The sequence below is a fragment of the Aspergillus luchuensis genome, chromosome 1 (genome assembly GCF_016861625.1).
Source record: "Aspergillus luchuensis IFO 4308 DNA, chromosome 1, nearly complete sequence".
In the NCBI taxonomy this organism is placed as follows: Eukaryota; Fungi; Ascomycota; class Eurotiomycetes; order Eurotiales; family Aspergillaceae; genus Aspergillus; species Aspergillus luchuensis.
The window spans coordinates 3,475,924-3,488,290 of NC_054849.1; the positions used below are offsets into that span (position 1 = coordinate 3,475,924).

At 53.3% G+C, this 12,367-nt stretch overlaps 4 protein-coding genes across 4 annotated transcripts; 2 read left to right on the top strand and 2 right to left on the bottom strand.

The window, feature by feature from the left end:
- Positions 1 to 402: 402 nt before the first annotated feature.
- AKAW2_11209A (uncharacterized protein) lies at positions 403 to 1,652 on the bottom strand (the record flags this gene model as incomplete). Its single annotated transcript, XM_041683100.1, has 2 exons — positions 403 to 1,416; positions 1,530 to 1,652. 2 exons carry the CDS (start codon positions 1,650 to 1,652, stop codon positions 403 to 405), a joined length of 1,137 nt encoding a protein of 378 aa, XP_041537928.1.
- Positions 1,653 to 2,223: 571 nt separating this feature from the next.
- AKAW2_11208S (Golgi transport complex subunit COG4) lies at positions 2,224 to 4,740 on the top strand (the record flags this gene model as incomplete). The annotated part of the gene is made up of 2 exons (XM_041683111.1): positions 2,224 to 3,414; positions 3,463 to 4,740. The coding sequence occupies 2 exons, from the start codon at positions 2,224 to 2,226 to the stop codon at positions 4,738 to 4,740; spliced, it is 2,469 nt and encodes an 822-aa protein (XP_041537929.1).
- Positions 4,741 to 5,843: 1,103 nt separating this feature from the next.
- AKAW2_11210A (ammonium transporter) lies at positions 5,844 to 7,691 on the bottom strand (the record flags this gene model as incomplete). Its single annotated transcript, XM_041683123.1, has 4 exons — positions 5,844 to 6,487; positions 6,544 to 7,135; positions 7,193 to 7,524; positions 7,583 to 7,691. 4 exons carry the CDS (start codon positions 7,689 to 7,691, stop codon positions 5,844 to 5,846), a joined length of 1,677 nt encoding a protein of 558 aa, XP_041537930.1.
- Positions 7,692 to 11,644: 3,953 nt separating this feature from the next.
- On the top strand, positions 11,645 to 12,187 carry AKAW2_11211S (uncharacterized protein; the record flags this gene model as incomplete). The annotated part of the gene is made up of 1 exon (XM_041683134.1): positions 11,645 to 12,187. The coding sequence occupies one exon, from the start codon at positions 11,645 to 11,647 to the stop codon at positions 12,185 to 12,187; it is 543 nt and encodes a 180-aa protein (XP_041537931.1).
- Positions 12,188 to 12,367: the final 180 nt, after the last annotated feature.

The following is a 12,367-nucleotide window of genomic DNA, read 5'->3' on the forward strand; positions in this document are numbered from 1 at the left end:
GGAGACAATTTGCTGCGGAGGAATGTAAGTTATGTACTATGTATGTACTCCATCAACTGCTGCTTCCTCTTCCCGCATTCTTTCTTAGTTCCTTCCTTCCCAATCAATTCATTCACTATTATCTTCCTCTTCTTCTTTTGTTTACTATCAAACCAGTTTACTACAAAACATCATGTGTATCATTATCCTATAGCCATCCCAATTAATTTCTTTTCTTTTTCCCCCTTCCATCATCTTGACTCCCGTCGAAATCCCAAGAAGCTCCAGGAACCATCTATCTCTCTGGTCTCGTCCACTCACAACCTCTCCATTCCAGCCACCCAACGCCATCTCGCCCGGACCTTCTCATCCATTCCATCCCCATCTGGTCCATGTGATCTCTCCTACTTTTTCTTTTTCCTCTCACCTCCCTTCCTGCATCCGCGCCAGATGCGGGAAGACATGAGCCAATCCCCCAATCCGGTCGTTCTCCTCTGCAGCTTGCTTCTCCTTCCTACCCGCTGCTTCCGCGTGCGTGCCCGACTGTCGCTCCAGATGCTGCCGCACTCGCTGCTGGTACGCCTGCGAGATTCCCAACGTGCGATCAACCTCCTCTGTGAGCCGGTCCACTTCATCTTGCAGCCGCTCCTCCCGGGTTTGTGGGGATGCATTCTCCGCCGCCCGTGCGGCCGGGTCCGGGTTCGTCCTCTCCCACAGCTCCTCTAACTCCTTGCCCCAGCCCAACGCCCGTGCCAATCGTCTCACCCCTGTGTCGCAGTCACCCAACACCAGTACATCGTCCGGGCGGGATCCCAGCCCACCGACCCGCTCCATGTTGATCAGCACGCGGGGTACTCCATCACTAACGAATGCGGGCAGACTGGCAAACGGCTGCACTTGTAGACTGGTACCCATAACAATGCACAGGTCCGCCTGCTCGGGGAGCTCCCGGTTGTCGAAAAAGTCAGCCGGCAGCGACTCTCCGAAGAAGACAATGTCGGGCTTCACCAGCCCCTTGCACTGAGTACAGTACGGAACCTTGCCTTTGGTGATAGCCTCTTTCATCAAGTCCTCGGGATATTCCGCTTTGCAGTCGATGCAATGTTGTGTCGCGAAGCTCCCATGCGCCTCGACGATCTTATCACCCGGCACCCCCGCCAGCCGCTCCAGGCAGTCAATGTTCTGCGAGAAGTGCTTCAGTAGCATCCCCTTGTCGTAAAGTAGCTTAATGAACGAATGTGCGATTGTGGGTCTGAACTGACCCGGGGCAAGTTCCCGGGCCAGGGCGTAGAATGGGCGGGGATTCTGGCGGAAGAAACTGATGTCGAAGACGGCTTCGGGATCGGGCAGGTCCAAATGGGCGAGATTCGAGTAGATGCCGGTATCAGGCGAACGGAAATCGGGAATTCCGGCCGAAGTACTGATGCCAGCCCCGACCTGTAGACGTACCTCCTGTTAGCTATATTTCCCTCTATCTCAAATTTGGGGGTGTAGAATTCTCGATCTGACAGAGTGCGGGGGAGGGGTAATCGGAAGGGGAAAGTTCATACCATCACCACCACACGCTTCACGGGCTTTTGCTTGACATATTTGGCTATTGCCTCGATGCTGCGTGCCTCCAGCACCGATGGAGGTGTATGCTCGTCCACCAGGGTCGAGGATTCGTTGCCCATGGTGCGTGGCCGGCGACCTGTTCGGGGTCGGGCGTGCTGGTGTCGGGGTTTGCGACGGCGACCAATGATGACGGTATACGACTAGTTCCTGTCGCCAAGAAAGGAAGTGCTTGAAGTAAAGCAGTTCAATGGCTAGACAGCGGGTGGATGCGTCGATATCATGAAGCGAAAAGTGCGACTGGAAATCTGAAGATGACGTCGAATGCAGCAATCGGCAGAATTGCCTGTCCCCTGTGGCGGCCTGAGGTATCTATATCTTATGTCCCGTGATTCTTGTACGCCTGAATCTATCTAATTCCTGCCATGCCAATCCTAAGCTCAATGATGAGAGAATGCCGTGGATCTCAAGCAGCTCTCGAGGCTGTTCTCTCTCTTCCACACTCTTCATCCTGGTGGCCATTATTCTGAGGCACCTGCAGCACCTCAGGGCTCAGGCAGCTCCCCCAGCTGCTCACCGCCTGCGGGCCGAGTGCCAGATGGCCTTCCTTTCCCTTCATCATTTCCCTCTATGCTACTGAGTGATCAACTGGGTATATCGCCGGTCCGTCTCGCCCTTGTCTGATCACAGACAATGTCCAATTCCACGGCCGGCATGGCCAACGGCCATGCAGTGTCTCCCTCGCATCCCGCCCCGGACATCTTCAATGCCAGCTCCGTTGCCGAGATCAAGGCCACCTTGTCGCACCTGCACCACCAGGAGGCCTCTGTTACAGCTCGCCTGGATGCCCTCGTGGCCTCCCAGAAGGATTTCTCTCGCGAATTGGGCCGACTCGACTTACTCCGCGCCCATCTGGGTTCCCAGACCAGCACCACCCGCGCCATCAGCCATGGCATGCTGGCCGATGCCGCAACCACCGCCGATCGCATCTCCAGCGCCGTCCGTCGCCTCGATCTAGAACAATCACGCGTGAAGGCAACCCTGGAAGTGGTCGAACAGGTCTCCGAGCTCAAGGCCTGTGTGCTGGGCGTCGCAGGCTCCATGGGTGCACCGCAGGACTGGGAGACCGCCGCCAGCTATCTGAACCGGGCCTCTAAGATCCCCCCGGAGGTCGCGCAGGGGGCCTTTGCCGCCGAAATGGTGCCGACGGCCGAGGTGCCCGATCCGCCAAATGTCACGCTTGATAACGCCGCGGAATCGCTCTGTGGCTTGTTCCTGCGCGAATTCGACAAAGCCGTCAAGGAGAACAACGGTGCCCGCATCACACGCTTCTTCAAGCTTTTCCCCCTCATCGGTCGTTCCGAGGTGGGTCTGGATGTTTACGGCCGCTATGTCTGTCAAGGCGTGGCGGCGAGAGCTCGATCCAACCTCAATGCCGGCACAGGGGCTTCGCCAAGCAAGGACGGCTTCTTCTACGCCAATGCGCTGACCAAGCTGTTCGAACATATCGCCCAGATCATCGACGGTCACGGCGGCCTGGTGGAGCGTCACTACGGCCCGCGTAAAATGAACCGAGTCATTGAGCGTCTGCAGCTGGAGGCCGATGTCCAAGGAGGCATCATCCTGGACACTTGGAGCGACGAGCGCCATGTTGACCGAAAGCTGACCGACACAAAGTCCTACGCTTTCACTTTCCTCGTGCAGAGCTTCCTCCCTCCGCAGCGCAGCGGAACACCCCGGTCCAACTCGCCTGCCGTACGCGATGCCGCTGCGGCCGATGATGAGAGCGTAGATATGAAGGAGATTGACGGGCTTCTCAATGAGATGGCTGTCATGCTTGGTCGCTGGTCCCTGTACTGCCGGTTCTTGGCCGACACCTGCAATGTAAGTCCTACACACAGCATTCTGTTCGTCTTGACTGACCCAGTCCAGCCCCCGGAAGCGGATGACGACCACAAGTTCGCCCTGCCGCAATTCCTTCGGGAATCGACCCTCGCGAAGAAGATCAACGACCGCCTGGCCTCTCCGTTCAACACCATGACCACTTTCTTCTTCCGCCGGTCGGTCGAGAAGGCATTCCAGCTTGACGAACAGCCCTCTGGCCTGACCTTGAACCCGCAGAGACCGCTCAAATCCGAGCCGCCGCACATCACGTCCGCTGTCGACGACATCATGTACATCGTCAACAAGGTCCTGCAGCAGTCTCTCGTCACGTCGCAGATCTCCGTCGTCACCAGCGTGGTGCCCACGCTCTCGCGCGTTCTTGGCTCCGACTTCATCGGCATGACCCAGCGCAAAATGCGTGATGAATGCTACCCTCGCGCCGCCGTCCAGGGCGGCCAACCTCCCGAGCAACTCGTTATCTCCTTCCTCGTCCTCATCAACAACCTCGACGTCGCCGTCGACTACGTCCGCCGCATCCTACAAAACCACACCGAGCCCAAAAAGTCTATTGGCCCTGATGGCCAGGTCGAGGAGACCGACCCTCTGCGCTCCCTCTTCCCCGTCCCAGAAGAAGCCCGCCTCGCCACACAAACCCTCCAATCCCTCTCCGCCTCCTTCGAGTCCAAAGTCACCGACCTCCTTACAGACGGCATTCAAGTTGTCTTCAATAACGTCATCAAACACCGTCTCCGGCCCATCCTCTCCGACGCCTTCCGCGACATCGAGTATCAACCCCGCGAAGACACCGACCCCACCCGCACTGTCTACCATGACTACGACTCCGATGATCCGGACTACATGGCCGACGGCACCGTCCCGGATGACGACGACCCCACCAGCCGCGCAGAGCTCGTCCGCCCGCGCTTTGCCGCCGCCTGGACCGAACTGCTCCTACCTCTCAGCCGCATCCTCACCGCATCCGCCTTTGACCGTCTCCTCACCGTCACCATCGCCTACCTCTCCCGGCTCCTGGAGAAGCGTCTCTGGTCTTATCACGGCCGCGTCAACGCCCTGGGCGCCACTCGTCTCGAGCGCGACGTATCCGGGGTGGTCAGCGCTGCTGTCGATGTGGGCGGCACGCAAGCGGCACCAGGTCGGTACCGGCACCGTGAAGCGTTCACGCGGTGTCTGCAGATGGTTCTGGTCATGGGCATGGACGAAGACGAGTGGGAAGATGTTCTCCGAGGTGGAGAGACAGCTGAAGTGGTGGATAAGTTGAGTCGCGAAGAGAGGATGAGAGTGAGAGGGATGGTGAGACGGGTTTAATCTCTTTCACTTTTCACCTTCCACTTTTCTTCATTCTCCCTGTTCATATTACTAGCCCTTCCTTGGCAGAGACAGAGCTTCTAGCCCTTGTTACCTTTTCTACAACCGCATAACATAAGTTCTGACAGCGTCGTCTTGTTGAAAAAATACATACGTATTGTGTTCTCTTGTATATAGCACCTTAGCATGTCACACATACCAAGCAAGTCATCTTACCATAACTCCAGGCCCTAAACATACTACGTGATTACCTTGTTCCTTTCAAAGTCCCAGAACCGAAGGAATAAATCTGCAGCAATAATTCATGACGTTACGGAATGACGAACAATGATGATTACATACATAATACATAATTACGTGGGTAACTAGGGCTAGGTAGGCTCTACATGCATACATCCGAACCACCCCCCATATATATACAGGAAGAAGGAAATGAGGGCCATACAGAACATTTAGCATACATGTATGGATATTTTTGTATATATATTAGATAATTTATACATTGGGTCAAGCACGCTGCGTATATGAAAGGTTTAGTTTTCTCGGTCACGTGTTCGTTGTATGTATCCGACAGCTTCGATGTTGGGGGGATGTTGTTTTTGGAGGGAGGTCGAGTACTCCGCATACTATGTATGCATGTGGTCTGTTTACTCCGTACCGCCGTGGGGTATTTGGTAGCAATTCCGGGGTAGTACCGGGGTCACGTTGTCAGCTGTGTTTGCGTCTAGGCTAGGTGATTTCAGACATCTACATCTACATAGTCGGAATGGTGTGACGGGTATATGTTATGGATGGATCAATTGACTATCTATGCATGTACTGGTATCACTCCATAAGCAAGATCTAGGAAACGAACATAGTCAAAAATAAACAATAACCCCCCGCTATAACCTAATATATACAATCCACCCAACAGGTAGATATACATAACCCGCGGGCTTTGTCCCTGAAAAACGCCAACCCAAATCGCCGCCAAATGTAATACATGTACCAAACAAGAAAAGTGGCTCAGCCGGGCTAATAAGAAAGGCATCGCTGGATATCACAGAAAGAGAAAAGAAGACAGAAGACATTAAGAAGTTAGAAAAGATGGAAAGTCCGACTCAGGTCGTCACTTTTTCGTTGATTTGAGTCGCCGGGATAGGCTCTTCGACCGGCTCGGGCTCATGCGGCGCGTGGTGTTCTGCTACCTGTCTCGGCGCAGGCTGCATCTTCAGCTCCTGGATGCCCGAGTCACCCTCGCTGCATCCGCGGCTGTCCACACCAACCGGGGCGTGGCCGTCCAGCATCATCTCACTGTGCTCGCCGATTCCGTACCGCGCCGCGGCGGGGATCTGGTGGCCGTCTTCGAGCTGGTTGTGCTGCTGAGGGGTCCAGGCGAGGTAGTCACGACGGACTTCAACGTAGTCGTAGGCGAATTCACCCAGCTGGTCGTCGTCCATACCCAGCAGTTCGGCTTCTTCCGAGGCACGCAGTTTCAACCCGGGAATGGCGTTGATGGCGTAGGCGATGATGGCGGACATGACGAACGAGTAGGCGCAGGTAGCGACGACATAGGCGATTTGAATGTAGAGTTGCTTGTAGTTGTGGATCAGCCAACCTCCGGATCCTGATCCAGTGTTGACACCGTCCAGTCCAACAATCGCATCGTCCGCGAAGAGGGCGTTAAAGATAAGACCGACAATTCCCGCAACACCGTGTTCCGCGAACACATCCATAGAGTCATCGATACGGATCCAGTATTTCACTGTAAACTCAGTCAGTGTCTGAACGGGATAATTGTCAAGCAACTGCGTGACTTACCCTTGGTGGAGTAGTTGCAAACAATACCAGTCACAACGCCGAGGATCACACTAGCCCAGGGAGGGACGAAACCAGAAGCCGGAGTGGCCGCAACGAGGCCCGAGATGGTACCGGAGCACCAACCGACCATGGACCACTTGCGAGCCAAGCGCCAATCGAGAAGAACCCAAGTCATACCGGCGAAGGCCGCGGTCAAGTTAGAGTTCCAGCAAGCCATGGTGGCACGAAGGTTCGCTCCAAAAGCCGAGCCACCGTTGAACCCCAGCCATCCGAACCAAAGGAAAACGGTACCGAGTAGAATGAGAGAGACGTTGTGTGGGCGGAAGTTCAGCATCATCCGCTCCTGGCGACGGCCCAGGACCATGGAGTAAGCAAGTGCCGACAGACCAGACCCGATCTCGACAGGACCACCACCAGCGTAATCCAAAACTCCGTACTTGTAGGCCCAACCGTTCGTGTTCCATGCCCAGCACGCCAGAGGACAGTACACGATCGTGGCCCAAATGAAGACGAAAACCATTGCGGGTAGCATGCGTCCACGTTCGGCCACAGCTCCCATGATAATTGCTGCCGTAACTCCGCAGAATTGCATCTATCCCAATTGCGTTAGCTATGAATTGTAAAGTCCCCATTAAAGATCGTGATATACCTCATAGAAAGCGAAGAGGAGGTTCGGAATCAGCGGGGAGCCCGGACTAGGATCGGCCAATGTCTTCATCAAACCGAAGTTGCGCAGGTTACCGATGTAGCCGTTGGTTGCAGTCGGGGAAAAAGCGAGAGAATAACCCCAGAAATACCACTGGAAGGTGACGACGGAGAACGAAGCCATACAAGCCCAGATCATACTCAGAGCTGACTTGCGGCGCGCGAGACCGGAGTAAAGGAAAGCGAGACCAGGAATCATGACCATCACCATGGCGGAGGACACGATGATGAATGCTTGATCACCGGATTGAAACCATTTGTTCAAGTTTTCCGTTCCTAGCCAACAGGTGAGTCATGGGAAGCCAAAACGACCAACAAAGGCAGAGTAACTAACTGGAATCGCCACCGATATCGTTGGTCGTGAGAGCCTCGTAGTCGGAGGGAGCGCCCGTCCAGTTGTAGGACGCATATTGCGGGATAAAGACGCCAGGTTTGTCCGACATGGTGGGAAAGAACAACTATCGAAGGTAACACGAGGAATTGACGGGTCGAAATGAGCTTCTGACGGGCGTTGTGAATGTGAAGTCACCACCGCCGAGGAATGTTCTCAGGCCGAGAACAGGCGGGTGGTGGAGAGGGTGTAGTTCGGGTGGGTGGCGGCAAGAACTGCAGAAGCGAGATCGGGATCGAAGATCGAAGACGGGACTGGCGAAATAGAGTATCTGCAAGGGCGAAAGGGGGAGAGAAAAAGGGAGGTGACACAGAGAGGAGGTTTGAGAAGTAATTGGAATGGAGGGAAGTGACAGAGACAGAGAGAGAGGGAGAGGGAAGAAGGGCGAGTCGATTGAAGGACCGGCAGCGGGTATGTAAGACGGAATGCCGTGAAAGGAAGAGAGAGAGAAAGAGAGGGAAAGGATGCTGCAGACTGTCGACTCCGCCGGATGTGGAGAAGGGAAAACCGCCACGGGGGGCGCGGAGGGCGTCGACTATATAAATAAGAGTGCGCTGACTTGAGGAATGAAGCAGAAGATGGCCGATGAGTGGAGCGGCCGGGCAGACAAGATTCTGGAAAGGCACCGGAGTGGGACCTCAAACCTGCGACGAGGTTGCGCTTTTACCAATCCGACCCGATAGCAGCGATAATAGGTTGGTGTCAATGCCCAGGCTGGAAGAGGAGAGGAAAAGTCCCTAAACTTTGCTCAAACGTTGGGCGCGGGTGGAGAACCTCGACCGTCGATAATATCTATTAGTGATGACTTTTTGGCGGGTGGATGATAAGTTGATATGCCCTTGAAACTTCATTCATTCAATTCATTCCAGATTAGCCTCGCGTGGGAGAGAAAGAAGACCCCAGAAAGATTTAAAAGGGAACACGAAAAAAGTCTAAATTTCAAGTCTCCAGTAAATAGTCAGAAAAAAAAAAAGAAAAAGAGAAAAAGAAAAGGGAAATAATCAGAAAACAATAATTTATTCTCTTTCCACCACGCGAGGGAGGCGCCAGAAAATAATTCAAATCAAATAAAATAAAGATAGTGAGAAAAAAAGGCCCAAATGGGAGGCCGCCGAGTCGGGCGAGAGATAAGGTGAAAAATCAAATGGCATAAAATAAACTCGGGCCCGACGATCATCCACCAGAACCCATTCAGAATCCACTGGTTGCGTTTCCTGGCGAACGGCGGAGGAATGGATGCCGCTGCTGGTGCTGCTGTTGGTGATGGAACGAGGAGGATAGACTTTTCTTTGCTGCGTGTGCTTCACTGTCAAAGTTGACAGATCGTGAGAAGTTCTTGACAACCACACACATCTATACAACCATCAATTGTGTTTCCCCATTACCTGTCAGTTAGTAGTTTCTTCTGCAGTGAGTGCAAAATGAGTATTTGCTCTGGGCCCTTGATTGGGTCCGTGGCAAAACTGCCGCCCTCGGCCAAGACCGCCGCCGATTGAGGAGGACTGCAGAAATTATTCCCAAAGAAGTCGGTGGCGAAAACTCCCCGTCATATTTCCACTTTAGCCCCGGCTGGGTCCTGGTATACTATCCTCGGTTAAGCCTGTTGGATTGATCTGTTTCATCATCATCATAAGCAGCAGCAACAGCAGCAGCAACATCATCATCATCTCAACTCAATTCATATTGAGTGTTCATTCACACAGCCACCCTGCTCAGGTTCCAGTGGATAGGGAAGAGCGTCGGTCCAGGCCCCGACCCATTGAATCTGCAAACTTGTCCCAGGGGAGAGGGTTCGTATAGCCTCCCGGTTAGGTTCCATGCTGTTTCCCTGCTTGTATAGTAAGCTGTAATCTCCAGTATACGGTATGGTATATGGTATCAAATGTGTCAATGATGCCCACGCGACAGCGAGTAAGTGGACTGTAGGACCGCATAGACCAGCTCATCCCACCGCATGGTCTACTGCTTGCTGGAACCTCATCTCTCCGTATGCAGAGAGGAGGAAAAAGGAGAAGAAACAAAGCAGCACCAGCGCAATCCGGGGGCCTCGGGCTTGGGGCTTCTGTTTACTTTATGTATCTACTCGATATGCGCGCACGCGGAACTCCGACAGCTGGCGATTATCTATCACGCATACCTTCAAGCCCAATGATAACAGACTGAACACGTTCCCAGAGCTACTACAAAGCGCATACTCGCGGCCTGGGGCCCTATCTGTTGCCGAGTTGGGCCGGCAAAGGAATGGGCAACCGGTTCCAGATTAGTAGATAGATAGATAGGGGTACTGACTGTGTTTGATCTGGCTTGAATTTGAGGCAGACAGGCAGACAGGCAGGAAGGCACATGCTTGCACCCTACTTCGTTTCACATGCAGAAATGCGTCTTTCATGTAAGGAAGAGTACAACGTACCAGGGAAATAATAAAACCAGTCTGATACATCCATCCCAAAACAGAAATGAAAGGGATATCCTACTTTTCTATCCATCTATCCATACTAGGCAAACCTGAAGTAAACTGCCAATTCGAAGCCAAGACACAAGACAACAAGATCATCACGTTTCATGCTCAATCCATCCAGTTCCCCACGACCAGAAAGCCTAACTATTCCGTGGAAATCGGAAAACTCAAGATGACCTTTCTTATCAGTTCCATTTTCTCTCAGCTCATCACCACTCCGAATCGATTGGCTAGGAGGTCACGATAAGGGCAGCTGCACGCCACCTGCATCCGGGGTGGGTCCCGCCGGAGCCCGATCCGGCCTAGCTCAGCCTCGAACAGCTCCACCGCGCTGATAACGACGAAGCTTGGCCAATGATAGTCCGCTTGTCATTCCTGTTTCACCCGATGTCCGCTCGGGAGTTTCAGGAATTGGGTAGGCCTGAAGCGGGCGGGCGGACGGGCTTTCGAGGTTGGGTCGCGCAGTTCGCCGGTTCGGAGGTTTGCCAGGCTCTAGTCCAGTAGCAGTTAGATAGAAGAGATACGGGGACGGGATGAATGAACTTGCGAGTCGGGCTGCGTTTGCTTGGCTCTTGGCTCGGAGGATTCCGATGGTGAGGGTGCTGCGATGCGGTGTGTTGCCTACAACAGAAATTTACATGGAATAGATGTGTGTGCTGCAAATCAATTGTCTTATGGTGTGTACTCGACTGCTTCTAACTGGCTACGTAGTTATCCAGATCGGAGGATATGTCACTCTGCTTACTCTCCCCCATACGATGATATCGCACTTACGTCTGTATGACAGTCCCAGACCGGGCGGACAAATGCACGCAAAAGCATGGATGGGTACCTCGACTAGCAGTCGCGTGGGGTGGGACTACACTAGGCAACCCAACCCGGCTTGCCTATCAGCAGCCGACAGAAGTCCCGAGTCATTCTACGGTAGATAATAGTAGATAGTAGATAGATGATCCTACATCGGACCTGTGCTCCGCGGGACCCCTGATGCTGATAGCACGTTACCCAAACCGGTCTAGCAGTAGTTCATAAGTAGATGCTGTCCCCAGTTTCCTCAATGCTTTAGTTCAGGGGAAGAGTTGAACGAGATAAGAAACACTGGAGATAGGAACTACACTAGTACCTGGTACCTATCTTTAGTTTCTTTAAAAAGAAAAAAAAAGGATTCCTTCCATGTGCTCGTGTCTCCATATAACTAACCTGACCCCGTCTCCGCGCACTACTAGTAGTAGCTCCCTTATCTCTGGGGTTCACTGTCGAGTAAAATGATGGTATTCTCTATCAGGTGGGTTGGATGTTACTGCATATCGTGTAACTAAATTGGTTGCTGATCTTTGACTCCTTACTAGTTCCTGCGTCTTAGTCTGAACGATGCTTATTTGGACTACTCCTTTGTGGGGGTGCTATATACTCCCTGCGTGGGTGGCCATGCATGACCTTGTCGTTTCAAGACATCACAGACATGCCATAACATGACACAATGGCCCGTGTGTATGCCACGAGTCAACTATTGAGTGCTGCATGACATAAAAATAAACTATACATCCATGTCGACCACGTGCCCTCACAGACCCCCAGGGAACCACACTATCGGGTCCCGGTTCATGCCACGGGGGGCAAGCTACGATGGTGATCGACTGAGGAGACACAAGGGCGGAGTGGACGATGAGCCCATCACCGGAGCTAAAATCGTCAACGGTCACGGGCGCGCGCCAATCATGGGTTTGCCTGTCGCCTGTTCGTTGCAGGGACCAATGGCCAGACACCATTACCTAACATTTATTGTCCTGCCAGCCCTAATTCGACGTCTGCTGCAGATGCACGGCCATGAGTCTGTCCCAGATCATTCTTTCAGTCCGGAGAATGTTCTGCTTCCGGAGATCTTATTAGAAACGGGCACCATGGTCCGGGCCAATCGCCCCTTGCGGATTATTCTGCGATCTGGGTTCGGGGTTGAGCATGCCGAGACGACGGGAACGGATGTTGTTGCCGCTGGTATGCTGTTCCGCTTGATGGTGAACCGTGATGGTATCAATAACCACTCTACCTTATTACTTCCACGGCTGCTGAAATGCAATGTTTGCTGGTAAGGGTCTTCGCTTTGAGGTGCCGAGCATTTAAAGCCCTAGCTTATCCCGACGTTCGTCCTCTCCCTACTCTGGCCCCGAATGTCCGGGATCCCGGTGTTTCATGCGCCCGTTCAATGGCCCTACATAGTACCGGTTCCTAAGCATACATACCGGTTCTTGAACCAGCATACGTGCGCTTGG